The sequence below is a fragment of the Drosophila takahashii genome, chromosome 3L, assembly GCF_030179915.1.
Source record: "Drosophila takahashii strain IR98-3 E-12201 chromosome 3L, DtakHiC1v2, whole genome shotgun sequence".
Classification (NCBI taxonomy): domain Eukaryota; kingdom Metazoa; phylum Arthropoda; class Insecta; order Diptera; family Drosophilidae; genus Drosophila; species Drosophila takahashii.
In genome coordinates, this window is record NC_091680.1 from 25,405,695 (window position 1) to 25,426,175 (window position 20,481).

Here is a 20,481-nt window from a genome sequence, read left to right on the forward strand (position 1 = left end):
TTTTAGACAGTCAAAGCGTCATAAAAAGTGTATGTACACTCGCGCAGGGAGCGATGATGTTTAATATATTAGCATTGATTTTCGCATGCTCCTGAAAGCCCCGACATAATGGGCCAACTAAAGACTGACGCTGGCAAAAGTATGTAAAAATAAAACAAATAATAAACAAAACAATGGCAAAGGCAGGGAAAGAGACAGAGGCCGAGGAAACAAAAGAATGCGCTCGTAAAACCGAGATTTAGGCCCGGCCACATTTGTGACCAAAATATATACAGAAAGTGTACAGGAAGTGTGCGGGCCCAAGAGGACGGGGAAAAGTTGGAGATGGTGGATAGAGCTCTGCTCATTTTATGCGCTAACTGAATCAGCCCGACAACCATTAACTGAGGCCATTTTATTCAATTTGGCTGGCCCCGAAATAAAAAAAATACAAAAAAGGAAAAGGAGGCGGAAACGGAAGTATGTACGCAGGTTACACAACAACAGGAGGACCGGCAAAATGGCCAGGAGATGGAAAACGGAGAACGAAGAAAGGAACTGCTGGCTTCACTGTTACTACACTCTGCTACGTGTGACAACAATAAAAGTTTTTATTGCCGCCACACACAGATGCGACTGGGCACACAAATACAAATACAAGTACAGTGACAAAGGGGAGGATGGGTGAAGGAAAAACTGGGGACAAAGAGAAATTAGCCCCCGTTTCGGGTGCGACTGCCGCATTATGCATAGAAAAATCTCTCATACTCGCTCTTATCTGCCATAAACTTTTCAAAACACAACGGCGGAATCTGCGCATTTCAACTACCGCCGCTGACAACAATACGTCCGCTGGGTTTTGCCCAAAACAATGATGGGTCCACAGGACATTTGTCCATCAGGAGTAGGATAACACGAGTGTCCCCAGTGAAATCAGCTCCTGGCATTCAGGTGCCAACACTTTTTGGCCTCTGCCTTACTGGTGGCCAATGATCGATGGCACAGAATATTTAGCAAGGATTTTAAAGCTCTAAAGTTGTGTATTACTATTAAAGGGTGATTCCTATATTAAACAGAACAACATAAATATTATTTTACAACCAATTTATTTAAAAAATCGTTTTAAAAAATCCATTACCAAATAAATATTTGATTAAACGATTCGCTTTTTTTATTTAAGATTACCAAATTAAGAGCATGAATAAATTTGCTATGAATTTCATTTGAAAATTGTTTTAAATTTAAATCAAAGTAAATTCACATCTTCATGCCAAGTCTGAACAACTGCACCAGCAGAGGAACCACTTGGTCCCCAAAAATACCCATGACAATTGAAACTGTCGACCGAGATTTGTGCCTCAAGAGACCAAGGTGACGAGAGACCCAGGAGTAACCACTTTTGTAGTAGTTAGCGGAGCAATCGATGCTTGGAACAAAAAACATTCAAAACATTTTAAGGCACAAAGGGTTAAACATTTTATATTGGTTATTGCGTTGGCAAATTATTGTTTAATAATTGCAATTGCAAATCAGTCAACTTTTACTTCTCAGAATTCCCTTAAAAATACATACATAGAATTTTCTTTCTTAACTTTGACTGCAATTTGACTTCCAAGAACTGTTTTCATACACTCATAAAAATTAATTTCTAAATTTTGGAAATCTCGCCATTGAATCGGCCTACCTTTGAAAATAGAAAAAAAATTTCTTGTTATTAGAAAATTGTCCTTTGAATACAGAAAACCTTTCTTGATGGAAAAAATTCAAGAAAGAATTTTTCTTAAAAATAGAAAAATGAAAATCTCATATGTTTGTTTTGCCGTCGCAGCCAAAACATTTTTGTACGTATTTAAGGACAAAATCACCTTTGAATATATGAATGAAATGACCCTAGAATATAGGAAAGTAGCCATTGACTTCCTTCGGCTGCCGAATGTTAACGACAAGAAAAACGAAGTGGGACGAAGGGCCTACTCGACCCGACTACTACCGGCTACCGACTTCTCTGATCCCCCGAGCGTCAGTTGTGAAAAAAATTCGTGAGTGATGGACGTGATTTTCAAGCGGATAAGAGGTGAAGCCTTTTTCCGAATATTCAAAGGTATGTAAATATGTATATAATTTTTTGTATAGCGGGCGTACAATTGTATGTATGTAATTAAAGGATACATTTCAAATCTCTTTACCAAGCGTATACCAATTTAGGTGAATTGTTTTTTAGCTAAGAGCTACGTACATACATACATTTGTACATAAATTTGTGGGTGTACAGTTCTATAATAACTTTATCTTATTACTCGCATTTTATTTATTTTTATACCCTTGCAGAGGGTATTATGATTTCAGTCAGAAGTTTGCAACGCAGTGAAGGAGACGTTTCCGACCCCATAAAGTATATATATTCTTGATCAGCATCACAAGACGAGTCGATCTAGCCATGTCCGTCTGTCCGTCTGTCCGTCTGTCTGTCTGTCCGTCTGTCCGTCTGTCCGTCTGTCCGTCTGTCTGTTTCTACGCAAACTAGTCTCTCAGTTTTTGAGCTATCGGGACGAAACTTTCGCAAAAGTCTTCTTTCTATTGCAGGTAGTATATATGTCGGAGCCGACCGGATCGGAAAACTATATCTTATAGCTCCCATAGGAAGGATCGGAAGAAAAAAACTTTAAAAAATTCTAGATTCGGTGTTTTTTGAAATATTACCTTCTACTTTTGGGGATGTTATTTTTTAAATATTTCTGAATTTCGAATTAATTATTTAAAAAATCGGACTACTATATCATATAGCTGCCATAGGAACGATCGGAAAATTAATGGAAAAGTAATAGGAAATAAATTCTAGCTTCTTTGATTTTTATTGTATTATCTTCTACTCTAGGATATGACTCTTTTTAAATATTTCCGAATTTCAATTTTAATTTGATCAAAATCGGACGACTATATCATATAGCTGCCATAGGAACGATCGGAAAATTAATGAGAAATATTAGAAAATTAACATTTTTGCGATTTGTTAATTAATAGGAATGATCTGCAAGGGTATATAAGCTTCGGCTGGCCGAAGCTAGCTTCCTTTCTTGTTCAGAGTGAAAATACCTGCAGTTGCATCAGCCAAATAATTTGTTTGTCGAAGCTGTAATTTTGTTTTAAAACCTTCTAAGGTAAGAAAAATATGTTGTATTTGTTTGACATGCTTATGTATGCATGTAAATATCTATGCATGTACGAGGCTCACCCGATCTGAAACCCGATTTTCAACCCTTTCATATTCTGCTCCTCTCTCTCGCTCGCTTGACCTACGCGTCGCGACGTTTCTCTCTTCACCTTCTTAAAACTGACACGATCTGCCCTGCTTACATTCGGTCTCCCTTCGCGCAAAGGACTGTATGTAAATATATATGTATGTATGTACGTGTCTCTCCCGTGCCTCTCTCTCTCTGAAATTCGATTTTCAACCCTTCATTTTCTACCTGTCTTGCTCCTCTCTCTCGGTCGTCTGTCCAACGTGTTTGTATTTTGGCTATTATTCACATTACATTATTTCAAAAAAGTTGTTTATCTAAAAACAAATCATTGATATCCCAATAACTCTTTTTTTATAGATGAGGAAAGGCGAAGAAAATGGATCACCTTAGGTTATATGAAGTTCAACAGACCTTGGGTAATAATAATGTTTTCTTGAGTCAAAAATGTGTTATTTAAAAATGTTTAAATGTTAAGTGTTAAATTTTTTAAATGTAAATAAATATAATATGCAAAAGAAAAAACTAAGTTACATTTTTTTTTAGGGTTTCAGTGTTAATATAAAACTTCCTTTCAAGAAATATTATTTCTTAAATCAAGAAATAAAATTTCTTGAAAGGAAATTTAAACAAGAAAGAATTTTTCTTGTTTAAAAGGTGCCTTTCTAAAAAACCCTTTCTTGTTTTAAGAAATTTAATTTCTTGAAACAAGAAACAAACCACCTTTGAAACAAGAATCGCCTTTCTTGTTTTAAGAAATATTTTTTCTTGTTTTTATGGTGGCTTCCTAAAAAACCCTTTCTTGTTTTAAGAAATTAAATTTCTTAAAACAAGAAATATTTTTTCTTGTTTTAATGGTGCCTTTCAAAAAAACCATTTCTTGAAACAAAGGTGAGGTCGCCTTTGGCAAAAATTCAAGAAAGAATTTTCTAGATTTTAAGGAAATTCTTCGATTTTTTTTTATGAGTGTACTAGTTTGACTAACAAAAATAACTTTTCGTAAGAAAACCAACTGAATCAAATAATAAACCCTTCTTTTTTTGTTGGGAATTCAGTTATTAACAAACTCTCACCTAGCTTTACTAGAATTTCCAGCGTCTGGTATACATTTTAGTGAAATCATGTGGTTTCTTTGAAGAATGTAATGAGAATTGGGGTGCAAAAATGTTTAATAATTTTTTTATTGGCATTCCTAGGAAATCTTCTTCATTTGTGAAGTAAGAAACCTTTAAAAATATCGTATACTATTTGGGAGATAAGTAAACTATGGTAACTGAAATGGAAAACGAATTCGCCTCCATTTTGATCTGTTCCAAATGGCCCGCCGCTGTTTTTACCGCTCTTTTGTTGGCTTTTCCAGCTGCTACTGCTGATGACGCTTACAAATGATGAGAATTTGAGCAGCGTTTTGTCCATCGGACTTGGCCGCTCTCAAGTGGCCGCCTACGTGTGCCACATGCACAATGGAACGAACGGAAGTCCTGCCCCCCGAAATCCTCAGAGTCTTTGTTTTTGAAAAATCGTCTACTTCATTTGGGTCGCTCCAAACGAGAATGGCCATGAAATATAACAGTACTCATTATGTTGGGATTACGATGCAATCAACGCAGAAAAAAGTGTCAGTCAAATAAATCACTCGCCAAACATGAGGAATGGAGCGTCTGCAGGGGCGGAGCTGGGACATAGTGGCCAGGGGGTTGGGGGGTTGGGTCTGGCTCTTATTTTTCGGCCGCCTTGACAGCCCAAGAAAAAAAATAAAAGAAGGAAGAATATATATTTCGGGTATTCCAGGCCAGGCGCAATGTCAACATCAACAGTTTCAGCATTCTGCGTCTGTGTGTGTGCTTCAGGGGGGTGGCGAGGGGATTGTTTTAAGGGTCGGAGTGACTGGGAAGGGGGGCATAAAAACGAAAGCGTAGTTGAAACTGACAGCGACGATGACGCCGGGAAAGCGGGGAAAAGCCAGCGGTTGAGGCTGTCACACTGTTTGCTCCCGGGATGGCAGAAACCCATTCCATCCCATCGCCTGACTTTTTGTAGGGTGGGAACTGAGCCAACTGAGTGGCAAATTTTTTTTAATTATTCAGTGGCCAGCGGAGAGGTTAGATTTCTCGAAACTGGAAGGAAAAAACGCAAGTGGGTTTGACAGACCAGTGGAGTGGAGTTTAATCGATTTGCATGACTGAATCTTGGGAAAGCAATTTAAATATTAAATTAGGCACTTTTCCGAGATCATGCGAAATCGTCTATCAATCATTGTCTAGCCATAAAAGTGAAGATTTAAAATGTTAGAACATTATAAAAAGCCATTTGGAATGCCTAAATAATTAATAAAAAAAACAGGGAATAGGTTTTATTAAGTTTGACAGGAAAAGTATTCTAATACAGTGATAAAATAAACACCTCAAAATTATTAATCATGTTTAGAACTGCATAGTTCTTGCTCTCTACTTTCATTGCAATGTACACTCATAAAAATTAATTTCTAAATTTTGGAAATCTCGCCATTGAATCGGCCTACCTTTGAAAATAGAAAAAAAATTTCTTGTTATTAGAAAATTGTCCTTTGAATACAGAAAACCTTTCTTGATGGAAAAAATTCAAGAAAGAATTTTTCTTAAAAATAGAAAAATGAAAATCTCATATGTTTGTTTTGCCGTCGCAGCCAAAACATTTTTGTACGTATTTAATGACAAAATCACCTTTGAATATAAGAATGAAATGACCCTAGAATATAGGAAAGTAGCCATTGAATTCCTTCGGCTGCCGAATGTTAACGACAAGAAAAACGAAGTGGGACGAAGGGCCTACCCGGCTACCGACTTCTCTGATCCCCCGAGCGTCAGTTGTGAAAAAAATTCGTGAGTGATGGACGTGATTTTCAAGCGGATAAGAGGTGAAGCCTTTTTCCGAATATTCAAAGGTATGTAAATATGTATATAATTTTTTGTATAGCGGGCGTACAATTGTATGTATGTAATTTAAGGATACATTTAAAATCTCTTTACCAAGCGTATACCAATTTAGGTGAATTGTTTTTTAGCTTAGAGCTACGTACATACATACATTTGTACATAAATTTGTGGGTGTACAGTTCTATAATAACTTTATCTTATTACTCGCATTTTATTTATTTTTCAGAGTGAAAATACCTGCAGTTGCATCAACCAAATAATTTGTTTGTCGAAGCTGTAATTTTGTTTTAAAACCTTCTAAGGTAAGAAAAATATGTTGTATTTGTTTGACATACTTATGTCTTATCTTATGTAAATATCTATGCATGTACGCGGCTCACCCGATCTGAAACCCGATTTTCAACCCTTTCATATTCTGCTCCTCTCTCTCGCTCGCTTGACCTACGCGTCGCGACGTTTCTCTCTTCTCCTTCTTAAAACTGACACGATCTGCCCTGCTTACATTCGGTCTCCCTTCGCGCAAAGGACTGTATGTAAATATATATGTATGTATGTACGTGTCTCTCCCGTGCCTCTCTATCTCTGAAATTCGATTTTCAACCCTTCATTTTCTACCTGTCTTGCTCCTCTCTCTCGGTCGTCTGTCCAACGTGTTTGTATTTTGGCTATTATTAACATTACATTATTTCAAAAAAGTTGTTAACAAATCATTGATATCCCAATAACTCTTTTTTTATAGATGAGGAAAGGCGAAGAAAATGGATCACCGTAGGTCATATGAAGTTCAACAGACCTTGGGTAATAATAATGTTTTCTTGAGTCAAAAATGTGTTATTTAAAAATGTTTAAATGTTAAGTGTTAAATGTTTTAAATGTAAATAAATATAATATGCAAAAGAAAAAACTAAGTTACATTTTATTTTTAGGGTTTCAGTGTTAATATAAAACTTCCTTTCAAGAAATATTATTTCTTAATTCAAGAAATAAAATTTCTTGAAAGGAAATTTAAACAAGAAAGAATTTTTCTTGTTTAAAAGGTGCCTTTCTAAAAAACCCTTTCTTGTTTTAAGAAATTTAATTTCTTGAAACAAGAAACAAACCACCTTTGAAACAAGAATCGCCTTTCTTGTTTTAAGAAATATTTTTTCTTGTTTTTATGGTGGCTTTCTAAAAAACCCTTTCTTGTTTTAAGAAATTTAATTTCTTAAAACAAGAAATATTTTTTCTTGTTTTAATGGTGCCTTTCAAAAAAACCATTTCTTGAAACAAAGGTGAGGTCGCCTTTGGCAAAAATTCAAGAAAGAATTTTCTAGATTTTAAGGAAATTCTTTGATTTTTTTTTATGAGTGTAACAGAACGATCTTTTTTTGTTTGATTTAATTACAAACACAACCCCAAGCGTCAGCTTCTCTCTTGAATAAGGGATACATTTTGGCCGCTGCGTAAGCCAACCCTAAGCTCCATTTATAATGCTCCTTGCACTCTGTAATCCGTGACCGCGATAATCGCCTCTGGTCTGGCATAAAACTCTATTTCCAACAATTTGCCCCGTCGACCAGCAACAATGGCACAACAAATGAGCAAGCGATTTGCTTGTGTCAGCGGAGGTCCAGCGGTACAGTGGAGCCCCGCAGCATCATCATCATGTGCCCCCCTACCGCACCGCCCACTACTCATGGGATTCTCTGGGTGGCCAGAGCTTATCTCGGTTTCATTACAGTTATTGTCGTTGTCATCAGTTTGCCATGTGCCACAATGTTGCACAGAAGCCAACTTCAACTGCAACTGCGACTGAGAATGCGGCTGCTGGGGCTGCCACCCCATTTTTACCAGGATTTTCCTTCCAGCTTTCCCAGCCTCTTCTTCTTCGGCAGTTTCCACTTCTTAGCTGAGCAACAACAAGGGCCACACTTCCGTTGGCTGCTTGAAATAAAAACTTGCTTGATTCACACAAAAGAGGGGAAGGCGGTGTGGGCGGAGAAAATTGCACAGCACCACCGCAACAAAAGCTTCACACACACATACACACACGCGAGTACAACATCTAAATGCAATGCCATAGAAAAAATGCAAAAACGCAGTTTCCGTGCAAAACAAAAATAGCGAAAAAAAGCGAGATGGTATAAAATAAAAATGCTCGTACATAATATAAGTGTAAGCGTCGATTTGGGGGCGTACTGCGGGGGCGTGGCACTGCCAGCTTCACACTTGAACACGTACAGAGCCCGCGGCATTCGACGTCTTCGACTTGCCAATGCCAAATGCCACCCGGCCACCCATAAGCCACCCACAAGCCACCCGTAAGCCACCCAAGACCACCCACCAGCCTTCGCCTCACATTAAGCGAGCGCTTAAAAGTACGCTACAGGATTTCGCATTTGCTTAAAAGCTGTTTCGACCGATTCGAAGGGATTATTTGATTGCGAGGCGTTTGCATAAATTGATTCACCCGGCAAGGCAGCAGCAGCTGCACTTCTAAATTCTTCTGGTCCGCCTGCCAGTTGGGTCTGATTTATTACACTCGTTTCAAACTCTGCGGTTGCTGGCCAGCAAATGGACAATGCCCTGTGCCCTGTGTTCTGTTCCCTGCCTAATGCGAAATACGTTAAATAATAAATAAATATAATGAAATATATGTGTGGGCTGTGGACTGTGGACTGTGCATGTCTGGCTGTCTCCTGGTTAGGCATAAATTCGCTTTATCTGGAGCCGCAAAACGAAAATTGCATCAAAATAAAGGTTGCCTACACATGGCAAAAAAGGATCAAGCATTTAGTACTTGCAAAAATAACAGCTATGTGTGCTGCACTGGCAAACAAAAGTTGTACCATTTTAATAATTTATTATATCTATTTCTGATGTGAAGCCATAAAACGATCCTTTGCAAAATTAAAATATAAATCGTTTGAAAATTTAAAAACAATTCCACACAATAAAATAAATTGTTATCAATGCAAAACAAATATTTTATCCAACGATCTAAGCTGAGTGGAAAAATATATATAATGGAAAATGGGTATTGCATGGGAAAAGCAACCAATAGTTTTACAGTTACAATTTAAATAAGTAATTAAATATAAATCATAATAAAAATAAAATAAAAAGTGAATACGGAAAAAAAAACATTTTAATCAACAAAAATACAGATCTCAAAGGATGGTGCGGATGTATTTCAACATTTTTAGATATTCCAAAGATCCTAACTGAGTTGGAAATATTTATGAGATTGTCAGAGTTCCTGTTCGGAACTTTTTCTTCTGTGTATTTCCTCCTCCCCACAATGCCCCCGCCTGCACCAATGGGTCAACAGTTTCGGTAGCTGTTTGGCGGTGACGTTTTTGTATAATTAATTTTTCTTGTTCAGTGGTTTTGTACAATCAACATTCGATGTAAAAACATTGCAAACAACTGCCACGCATACAGGCGCACTTAAAGCGGACACCCACACACACAGACACACACACACCGTCACATATATCCTTGTACATATATCGAATGCCACCGCAGGACAACGAGCTACAACAAACTGCTGCACTCTTGGGGCCTGGACCAGGTCCTCCGCCACGTCCTCGTCCTCGTCCTCGATTTCGTCCTGGCTGCTTGCATATGCATGCGAAAATGTTAAAGCAAATAAGAAAGAGTGTGAAAACGAGCAGCTTGCCATGTAAACAAGTAAACCAATAAGTGCATTGGTGTGTATAAAAAGGATATACAGGACGAGCACCGAACCCTTCGAGTCCGTGTGGCTTTAAAAACTGACCAACTAAATCCCCGGTCTCAGTTGCAGCTTCACTTCAGCTAAGCCTCCGTCATCGGGCAAAAAGTCCGCCCACAAAATCCCAAAACGAAAACCCTCGATTCCCTGATTCCCCAATTTCCGAATATAAAAAACCAAATTGTTTAATGAATTACGCGCTCGTGTTGCCCTTCTTGTTGTTGATTGCACAATTTGTTTACGCAACGCGTGACGCTTAAATGCTAAATAATGCAAATGTAAATGCGCTGGCATTGTTTGAGTTCGCATTTATTTGTCCTTCCCGCTCACTGCTTTCCGAATCCCTGCAATCCCTTTTTTCCTTATAAGCTGGTAATTATGGCGGGGCTTCGGCGAATCCTTACGAACTTGGCACAACACGCTAATAAATTCCCTAATAAACCAACAGAGATTTTGTTTACGCATTTTAAGGCATTCCGACCTTAATTGGTTGGCTCTTTTGATTTTCTCTCTTTGATCGAATAATTTGGAAATCCTTCCTGGTGAATAAAACCTGCTAGAATAGGTAGACCCTTAAAAAATATTCATAAAATCTTACTTTTAAGGGTATTCCGTCTTCGTTTGTTCTTACAATCGAATTCTCCCCGCCGATTTTGTATTAATTTTCTTCGTCATCGTGCCGCAATAAACATGAAGCGAAATTAACATATTTTCGTTGTGTTTCCTTGCCGTTTCTTCGTTTTTGTTTGCTCTCTGATCGATTTGTGCCGCGTAACTAACGAGGAAAAGCCGCCGCCCTTTTCCTTTTTCGGGTAACTTTACAATTGGTCAGGGCTTAAAACGTGGAACATTTTCAAGCAAGTCCCCTCACCCGAATTTCGGGCTCTAACTTATGATTCGCGAAAAAATTACATTAGAATTGCAAATTGGCGGCGGTGGCATTCAACATGGCTAAATAAAAGTTGTGTCTCTCTGCCATGGGTGGAGTCATGGGTGGGTGTGGGAGTGCCGACAACAAACAAACTCAAACATTTATGACAATAACTTCTTAAATGCTTTGTTCTTGCCGCTGTCGTCGGGCCCTCGAAGTGGAATCCGCCCCGAAGACCAAGGCCTCAAACCTCCAATCCGACCCTCCAAAACCCCCCGAAAAAAGTTATATAAGGACCGACTGGATCCTTGGCTTTTTCGGGTCCGGCATCTCGACGTTGAATTGAATTACTTTTGCGCCAGTTGAAATTTCAATTGGCAGAGGAGGAAAGAGACATGGCACATGTGCAGCCATATGCAATGCACTGGCCGGAAACGGAAATGCACGCTGCCATTTTAGCATGCCGCCCGCACACACACACACACAGCTATAAAGAGAGCGAGAGAGAGAGGAAGCGGGGCATACAAATGAGGCGTTGAATAATTGAAGACATAAATTCGCACTTGCACATACCATAGCAGAAAAAAAGGAAAAACTTTTTATTGTTGCCGGCTCTTGGCTCTTGGCTTCCGCTGGCGCTGGATATTTTCCCCTATTTTCCCAGCCTGCCCAATTCACTTTTTATTCTTATGTATTTTGCATTGCTCGCTCCCTGGCAGCATGTTTAATTCCCAATCTCGGGCACAGCTCGGCGACCTGGCCACCTTTGCACTCGAGAGCGCAGTGGGTGGTGGCCAAGGCCCCCAGTCTTCAGCCCCCTGCATCCCCGGCTCAGTGACCCTCGGAAGGAGCAGGTTCAGGAGCAGCAAAAGCAGTAGCGGTGGAGAGTTGCTCGTTTAACTTTCATGAAATTATAATTTGCTTTGTAATTCGAGCATCCTTAGCAGCGATGACGGGCCAGCCAGGAGCAAAGGGAGCAGCAGGACCTCACCGGAACATAGAACGCAGTGCCCAGAATCCAGTGCCCAGAACCCAAAGCATATAACTACACATTGAAAATATTTTAATTAACGAAAATTGTTCTGCAAGTTGTTTTATATGGCCGTGGAGCAACTTTAACTGCTGCCGAAAAAAAACAGCTAGCAGATTGGAATAGAAGAAAGGTCCCTGGGAGCTGGGAGCGGAGCTACCCTCGCTGAGAAAACCAATCCCATTAGAAATCTCAATTCGCAAGTCTCTGCAAAAATATTGAGCAGCTGCTTCCATTCTTGGAATCGCACACCCACACACACACACTGGCTCTTGGAGGAGTACATATATCTTACTTATGCTCGCAAAGATTAAAAGTTTTTCAGTGCAAGTTCTTGCCTAAGCTGTAACATCTTTGTATGGCCCCAATAGACCCCCTTTGGTCCGCCTTCGCCCTTTATTTTTTTTGTTGGCTGCCTCTTTTTTGTGTATAACCCGCTCAAGTTGTTTGGCCTGCCGCAAAATGTGTGTGTGTGGATGGGGGGGTGCCTTTTGGGTCGAGCGGGCGAACCTTTTCAAATCCGAAATCGATATTAATTAAATTTTAGTAGCTCACACGAAGAGCTCAAGAAATCTCGGCTCTTGGTCGTCGACATAAAACCGAAAGAGGAAAAAAGGAGAAAAAGCTGAAATGTGACAAAGTTTTTGCGGCCAGCTTATTAAAAGTGATGACAAGCTGTGGCCGAAAAGAAAACTGTGTGCGAAAACTGCTTTCATTAGGGTTATAATGGAGATTGACGCCGCTTAAAATGCAAGTTTATCTTTCGGCATGGCCAAAGCAAACTTTGCTTGTCCGGCAAATTGATAAGTGGGATAATCCCGGGGCCGAAACTAATTTGAAAATGCTTAAAACACTCGGCCAGCAGGCCATCGCAGTGTGATGTAATGATCTGGGGAATATTAGATTTCCGCCCAATCCAATCAAATTAAAAAGGAGCCCTGTGACAAAGGGAATTTTTTGTGTAAATATTAACTCTTTTGTGCCGTTGCTGCCCTGACCTTTTCGCCGAGGTGTCCCTTTCGACCCTTGACCCCGTGTCACAGTGCGTGCCCTTAGATTCGGAGCCATTTCATTTGCTTTTTTCCATTAATAGTTGATCTGCTAAGCCCGAGGCATCAGCTATGCAAAAGCGTTTTTCATCATTCCCTCTGCTCTGCTCTGCCTTCATCTGTATCCACATATCTGCATCTGTTTCTATATCTTTCGCCCCATCTCCTAGCCCGATTTCACAACTCTCTACACAACAATTTAATATTCATACTTGCGTTCCAGTCGTGCAGCTAATGTCGGGGTTTGGTTTTGGTTTCGGTTTTGCCACTGCCACTGCCTCTGCCACTGCTGCTGTTGCTGCTTTGGCATAACAAATCAAGTTGCGGATTATAAATGGAATCCTTTTTTAATTGAAATATATATCCTGTGCCTCGACTCGCACGAGTGCGCCTCATTAATGTGCCACTCGTCCATCCTCTCTCCTCCCTCTCGAGTCGCCCCTCTTCCCTTTGTCTCTGAATGGCTTCGATTGATGCGTTTTTGATTGCAATTTCACCACAAACAGATCGCCCGATTGCAAGGCTAAATATGTGGCACAGATAGGGTCGAAATTATAGGAAGTTCCTATAAAAATATAATTACAAATTATATGGTAATTATTTTTAATAGATATATGAATTTTAAGTAATGGTTCAAATCAATGAATCATTGGTTTCATGGATAAGTTGACTGTATTTTTTCAAGAATCAAACAGTAATTACCACTATAATTATCTTTAGATAATATCCCTAAAATGAGCTGTGCATTTCTTACGTTCCTCTCTAGTACTATTATTTTGCCCGCAGCTGTGCACACATATTATATGTAAGCAAACGAATTGAGTGGTTTGGGGTTGGACATTACTCATACGCAGCGTGTGTCGGTAGCAAAAAGCAACTTAAATTCTACTTACAGCCAAATATGTAATAAATACGAGCTTAAAAAAGTTTATCTATATTTCAACCGCACGCAGTCATGTGCTATCACACACACTCACACACATTTCGCACATGCATGTAAGTGAGTACGTATGTATATTCGGTAGTCGGTGGGTTTTGTACATAAGAACTCGATGCTGTTTTTTGCTGTCGCCCGGCGAAAGTTTTTTAAAAGATGTCCCACCCCCGGGAAGTCGCCGGCATCGCACACGTCCAGCTCGGAAAAGTTTACTTTTTCCATCCCCATCCCCATCCCCTCGCGGCCCCAACTACAACAATATCTACTGGGGCTTTTTTCGCTCTCGCAGAAACGAAAAATAAGTAAGTGCCGAGTGCTGGGGACAGACTATCATTAGATGTATGACTATTCAGTTGCAGCTTTAAATCGCCGCAGCGTTTGCGTTATCCCCTTCATTTTCAGCATTCCCCAGCATTTTTGAAGAGCGTCGGCTTCTGGGATTTTTCCCTCTTCTCCTTTTCCGTTTCAATTTTACGGGCAGCCACCGCAAGCCACCAAAAACCAAATCCTGACAAGCCCGACGCCGTATAAATTGTCGCAATCAAGCAGGCATACAAAAGCGGGAAACCCAAAAAACGGAGTGGAAGCGGCTGCGAGGCGATGAATCCAAGGAAAAAAGTCCGACGGAGAATCGAGAAAACCGCCGGCAAGATGAATTACTGCAAATTATCCAGTTAGAACTTCGGGGACTTTGAAACAAAACCAAAGGCGTGGATGGGCAGGATAAAGCGGTCCGCAGACGGGCGAAAGAGGGTGGGAATTGCTGACGATTTAACGAGTGGCCGGGCAGAGCTTCATCCATCTGTCGCTGCATTCATATACGGGTGTGCATAGAATGTGCATTCCGGGAATCTGACAAAGTAGAGCATTCCATTGAATCGCTAACAAACACGATTGTTCGCATAGACCGCAAGCCTTGCGCTCCTTAACTTTAATTTCCGGAGTAAGCCGAATCATTATGAATTTCTGGGTATCATACAGAAAACAAATAGCTAGTTTCCCCTAATTCCTTGACGCAGTTTAGTTTCAGACCAAGCTCTTTAAATAATGAAAATAACATTTTCTACAATCCAAATCACTTTTTAAATTTTTAACCGAAATTAATATTATTTCATTATCTGCATGTATAGACATTATAATAATCTATCAGTTTAAATATCAGGAATTAGTCTTCATATTTTCGTGGATTTCTTGGATTTAAAGTAAAATACTAGTCCAATATTCAAACAGGAAAACTGCTTCCCTGGACTGTGAAAATACTTCTGTTAGGCACTTTAACCTTTCCGCTTTCGAGCCTGCTTTTATTTTTTTTTTGCTGGTCACTGCCTAATTCCTCGGGAGGCGGGAACTCAAATAAAAATCACCCGCAGCACTCTTTGTCGGCCACATTCATTAATGTCAACAGCAGTCGCCTCGTCTAGGACTCACTGTAAGCACATAATGTGCCACAAAACGCATAAAATACATACAGACAGACACGTACATATACAGATGTCTGACACTGTAGTCATCGTCTGATTTTCTGAATTTCTGAATTCCGTAGTCTGTAGTCTGTAGTCTGCCCGCTGTTTTATATAACGATTACGATAATGAAGCGTCGCCGTTTCCACTGAGCGCAGCATTTTTGTACACAAAATGAGCCAAATGAATGGCCCGGCTTTTCGGGCGGTTCGATGGGTGGGCGGGGCGAATGCGAGGGGGGCGGAGTGGGTGGTCGGGGCCAGCAGTGGCGGTACAGCATCAACGTCTGTCGTTGATGGCTTTTTGAAGTTCTTCGCGCTGCCAGGCGGCGCAATGATTGGGGATTATGACGAATTAATGAATTCAGATTTAAATAAAATTACGCGCGCCTGCTTGTTAGTGGCACACACATTTATATACATTTGCGGCCAAGATAATAGCACATTTGGCTTCTTTTAATTGCCAAAGTTGGTCAATTATCTGTGGACCTGTAGGTAATCATTATTGCGGCTGGCTTTGTTGTATAAAAGTGTGATTTTAATTGAAACAGAGAACGTTTCAATAATAAATTACGAATGAGTTCAATATATTTAAAAATACTTTTAACTAATATTCATTAAACTAAAACTAGACTATTAGATTAGGTAAATTAATAATTAAAATCTAAAAGGTGTCAAGAATTTTATATGAAAAATCACATACCAAACGGCATTTGAATATTAATTTTCTACAACTTTTTCCTGCTAACAATTTTTAATGCAAAATATTGCCACAACGGAGATTGCTGTAATATCAACGGAAACAGTAAACAAAATTATATACATACATATCGAGCACCACCCCATTTCGGTTGCTGTTCATTTAACGTTTGCTAATAGAATTAAAGTTTGCGGTCGCTGGATGAGGAATGGGCAATGAGGAGAGTGGGGAAATCGGGAAATCGGAAAACGGGCGGCATAATGAGCTGGCCACCGATCCAGGGGCAGTGTAATTATGACAGCTATCGGTGGGGCAAAGGGGCCGTTCGCCCATTTGGCCATTTGGCCATCGATGGGCGGACATTAACAACAGGCCGCAATTCGAGCGCAGTGTTCGCCTTTCCAGTTTTGCCCGCTTAATTAACAACAACAATTGCAATTGTACTGCCCCGCCTGCCACGCCCCCAACGGCAGTCCTGTGGCCCACCGCCCCTTATCCTTGCAGCACCTGAGCTGGCAATTTTTGTGTCATTTGGCGCGTGTAACCTTCGCCGTTCGTTTGTATTGTGTTGCGGCATTGTTGTTGATTGTTAATTGAAAAACAATGTTGTAGTTGGTTTCATCGGCTGCTGCACTTGAAGAGCTGCGAATTGCGAGGCGCGAACAACAGCTACGCTACACGGGGAAAATGCAGATAATAAAATAACGAAAACACATTAAATCAAAGGGTATAATCCTATTGGATTTAACTTCGTATATTCGGTGGCTATTTAATATAAAATACATAACGAAAAGTAAAACAAAATAGGTGCACTTAAAAACTGAGATTTTGTATCGTTACACTTATTTTTAAGTAAAAACCAGGACGAACATTTAATAAATATTTTATGTAGCTCAATGTGATCAACTGCATCCTTTAGTTTAAAAACAAAAAGCGATTACAATGATATTTTATGAAAGAAAAAACACGTTTTTCCCTGTGCAGCTACTGAAGCTGTAGAATTTTCCAGCGAAGGGGTTGTGGGCGGAAAACTGCGGCGCAAGCTTAATTAATTTTTATAAGGCCGCCTTCGCTGGCATCGTGGCTGCATTTTAATTACAGTGCACAGGAGTTGCGAGTTGCCTTAAGCGCATTGATTAAGTTTAATCAATGGCCCATAAGCAGGCAGTCAGGCAGGAGGAGATTGGCCGGAGCGGGGGTGGTGGTTATCCGGGGTCAGCTTGCAGCTCATTAAAGGCCGCATCGCAACTTTGACAAGAAATGTGCAATTAGCAGTTGAGCGAGCGAGCGAGCAGCGGCATGATGGCAAAGTTGTCACATTATAATATTGAATGGCAGACGAGAAAACCCTTGGGACAGAGCCAAAGTAGTCAAGGAAGCCGCTAAAGGAATTGTGGCACCTCAAGACATTCGCAGTATTAAAGAATTTAAGAGGGGATTTTCCCCAGATCATATGAAAATCACTTTAAAATCGTAATTAAAGTATTAGTTTAATTGCCCATGCAATCAATCACACTTTTAATAATCACACACACTAAATTTAAAGCGCCCGAATTAATACGTTTATCAGCTAATTGGGCAATTTGCCTGATGCTTTATAAATTGACTCTCTTCAATTTCAAAATAATGTAAGGCCAATACTGTCAGCTTTAGATTTTATTATTGGCAAGTAAGAACCAAAACCTCGTTGGTAGTAAATAATCCAATCTGTGATATTGATAACTTAACTGATGATACATTTAAACATTGGTATTAATATCAAGCACAGTCAATAAAGACATTTGATAAATTTCAATTAAACAGCATCAATAAGCATGCCCCTTAATTAAGACCAAACAAAATATTATGAAACCAAATATCTCATGTTATTGTCTGAATTCCAAATTTATTTGATATCTGACATCTGCCATTAATGCCTCAATTTAACAAGTGCACAATTCCCGTTGGCCATTGCAATTGAGCCTCAATCTGATTGTGATGGCCAATTTAGCAGCACATTCGGTGCATTCATTTTCTGCGTCAATTAAAATATCAAATGACAATCGGACGGTGGTACAGTCAGTCATCCAGTCAGTCAGCCAGTCCATCATTCCCTCATGTCCAGTTAGCGGGTCTGTAATGAGCCAGTCAGCCAGTGGAAAGTCAGCGCAGTTAGTTAGTTAGTTAGTGCGCTGGTTTGACAGTCAACTATCATTATAAGTTCTTTTGCGCCATAATGGGTAAAAGTTTTGCGCCCTCTTCAAAGCGGTGGGCGTTAAAGGGGGTGTATTGTAGGGCGGTTGGTTGGGTGGGTCGCTTGGCTTGGTCACTCTATGTGTGTGTGTGTCGGCCATTGTGCGCACTCACTTTGCAATTAGCAGCAGTTTTGTCTGCTGCGAACATTTATTCAGGCCATTAATTGAGTTGCTCGCACCGAGGAGGCAAACTTCGAATGCTTATGCACCAACTGAAACAAAGAAGCGAACAAGTGCAGCAAAGTCGCGGGAAATGGGTTGGGAAATGAAAAATGGCCATTCCTACCAAGGGGAAAAGTGTGAGGAGCAATTTGAAGTCTGTTGAAAAATACTCGATTTTATTCTAGCAAATCAATACTGTAATAGGTTAAACGCACTCCGAATTTGTATTTTAATAGTCTTTCTTTTATTTCACAACCGCTTCATTCGAAGGTATAACGCAGAATGATGCCTCAGACCACGCTCTCCCTTGTGCTCGCTCATTCGTGTGAGCGAGACAACTATATGTACAATTGATCTCTTATGTTAAAGTACATGAAAGAAAGGGATGACCATATAATATTTACAGTTAACTAGCTTTAGGTTTTAGCGCTTAAATTAAGGAACAGTCAGTTATGCAATAATGTATGAGTGTGTTTGCGTATAAGTATGTGTGTGTATATGTCTATATGTGTGTGTATATGTGGTTGTCCTACCACAATACAACTTTCTGGCTGTCCAAGCATTTGTTTAAAATAATTATTAAAACTTTATATTATGAAAGAATCTTTTTCGGAAATTTGGATAAATTAAAATTAAAGCATTTACTAAACTATTTAATATTTTCAACTCTTCTAACAAGCAACCTTTTCCTTTTTGACTATTTACAGATCGAGGATGCCATGTTGATGTTTGATAAGCAGACCAATCGGCACAGAGGTGAGTTTTTTCCTATCGTTATCGCCATCGCTGTTGGTGCGCAAGAATGCCACAAAGCATTTGCTAGCCCGTTTCCGGACTTTAACGAGCCGGAAGTGCGAGAGCTTAGCAAATGCACACACTCAAACACTCCTACACTCTTGCACAATGTCAATGTATCATGCATGGCAGGATGCTCATAAGCAAAGGGCTAATACAGTTTTAAAACGTTGTCGGGGCATTAAAATGGCCGGGCAACAGGATGTAAAAGGACCCGAAAAGATTACCTGCCAATGCAACCGGATATAAGGGCCATAAGAGACGGGCCATCCTCTTACGCCGGTGGCTGGTGAATGGTTGATGGTGGGGTAAGAGTGGGTGTGGGTGGTTAGTGGGTGGCCAGTGGGCGGTTCAAAGGTGCTGGCGAGCGAGGTCAGCAGCTGAGGTGCGCTGGCCGGCAGAAGGCTTAAATCTCCAGTGTACATCCGCTACACGAACTTGTAGCGCACGACTGCGTCCATTGCGTTTGTCCAGCTGTCCGTCCGGCATCCGACTGGCTGTCAGAATGTCCGGCTTGCCGTGCACTGCCAGAAAATTGGTCAGCTTTTAAAAACTGGTATTTTATTAATCCGACAACCAGCGGCGCTGTAAGTGCAGAATTTTATACAGTTTTAATGAATTTATCGGATGTTTAACAGATAAGATATTAAATGAGATATTTTCAAAATTGTAATTTGTGAAAATAATTGAAGAAATCTTCAGACAATAAGGCAAGTTTGGAATGATCATTTGAAATTGTGTTATAACATGGACATTAAAACATTTTAAACACTAAAAAAGGAACATTTAGAATATAATAGCTTTACATAGTTTAAAAATCTTGTTTAAAACTTCCTAGAAACAACGATTTTTTGTGTCTTTGTGGCTTTTCCCCCAGTGCGTGTCCATTTCGAGTCCTGCTGTGTCCTCCGAAGCCTTGTCGTTGTCAATTTTGCTTATTAAAGTTTTAAATGACGCCCCGAATTTCGCATTGCGACCGGGTCTCGAATCCCATTGACATGTCCCTCTGGCGGAGGAGTGAGGTCCTATCGGGGATCCGACTACAACCTGAGACACGGCGCATTAAGATTGATGTGCCCAATTTTGCACAAACCAAAAACACACGCTGAGCCCATGCCCACATCCACATGCACAACCACAGAGGTCCTTGCCACTGCTCAAAAGTAATTAGCTCACACGGATACGAACAGCCGCATGCATCAATAGTTGTTGGTGCACAATCATTCCGCCACTTGCCCCCTCGGCTCATCCCGCCCCCTGGTATACCTCACATCCCACCCCCACCACCGGACATTGTTAACTTTTGCGCCCTTCAAATTACGCACACGGGAATAAGAAAACATGATTTTTGCTTGTGCGCGGCCCATAAAAAATTGTAGCATACTTCTGTGCGCC

At 40.2% G+C, this 20,481-nt stretch overlaps 1 protein-coding gene and 2 long non-coding RNA genes across 10 annotated transcripts in view; all 3 read left to right on the plus strand.

Annotated features, from left to right (window-relative positions):
* Rbp6 (RNA-binding protein 6) overlaps positions 1–20,481 on the plus strand; it is a 194,505-nt gene that overhangs the window by 150,036 nt on the left and 23,988 nt on the right. For all 8 annotated transcript variants that reach the window (XR_011418872.1, XM_044393782.2, XM_070216000.1 and 5 more), the window contains one exon: positions 18,999–19,047. Coding sequence is in view for 7 of the 8 variants with exons in the window: in XM_044393782.2 (XP_044249717.1) it covers positions 18,999–19,047 (49 nt within the window). In the remaining variant the exon portion in view is untranslated. The remainder of the gene's footprint in view (positions 1–18,998; positions 19,048–20,481) is intronic.
* Positions 1,982–3,659, plus strand: LOC138913212 (uncharacterized). Its single transcript, XR_011418869.1, has 3 exons — positions 1,982–2,080; positions 3,062–3,137; positions 3,579–3,659. It is a non-coding gene; the product is annotated as an uncharacterized lncRNA (long non-coding RNA).
* LOC138913190 (uncharacterized) lies at positions 5,967–7,075 on the plus strand. Its single transcript, XR_011418844.1, has 3 exons — positions 5,967–6,141; positions 6,360–6,435; positions 6,873–7,075. It is a non-coding gene; the product is annotated as an uncharacterized lncRNA (long non-coding RNA).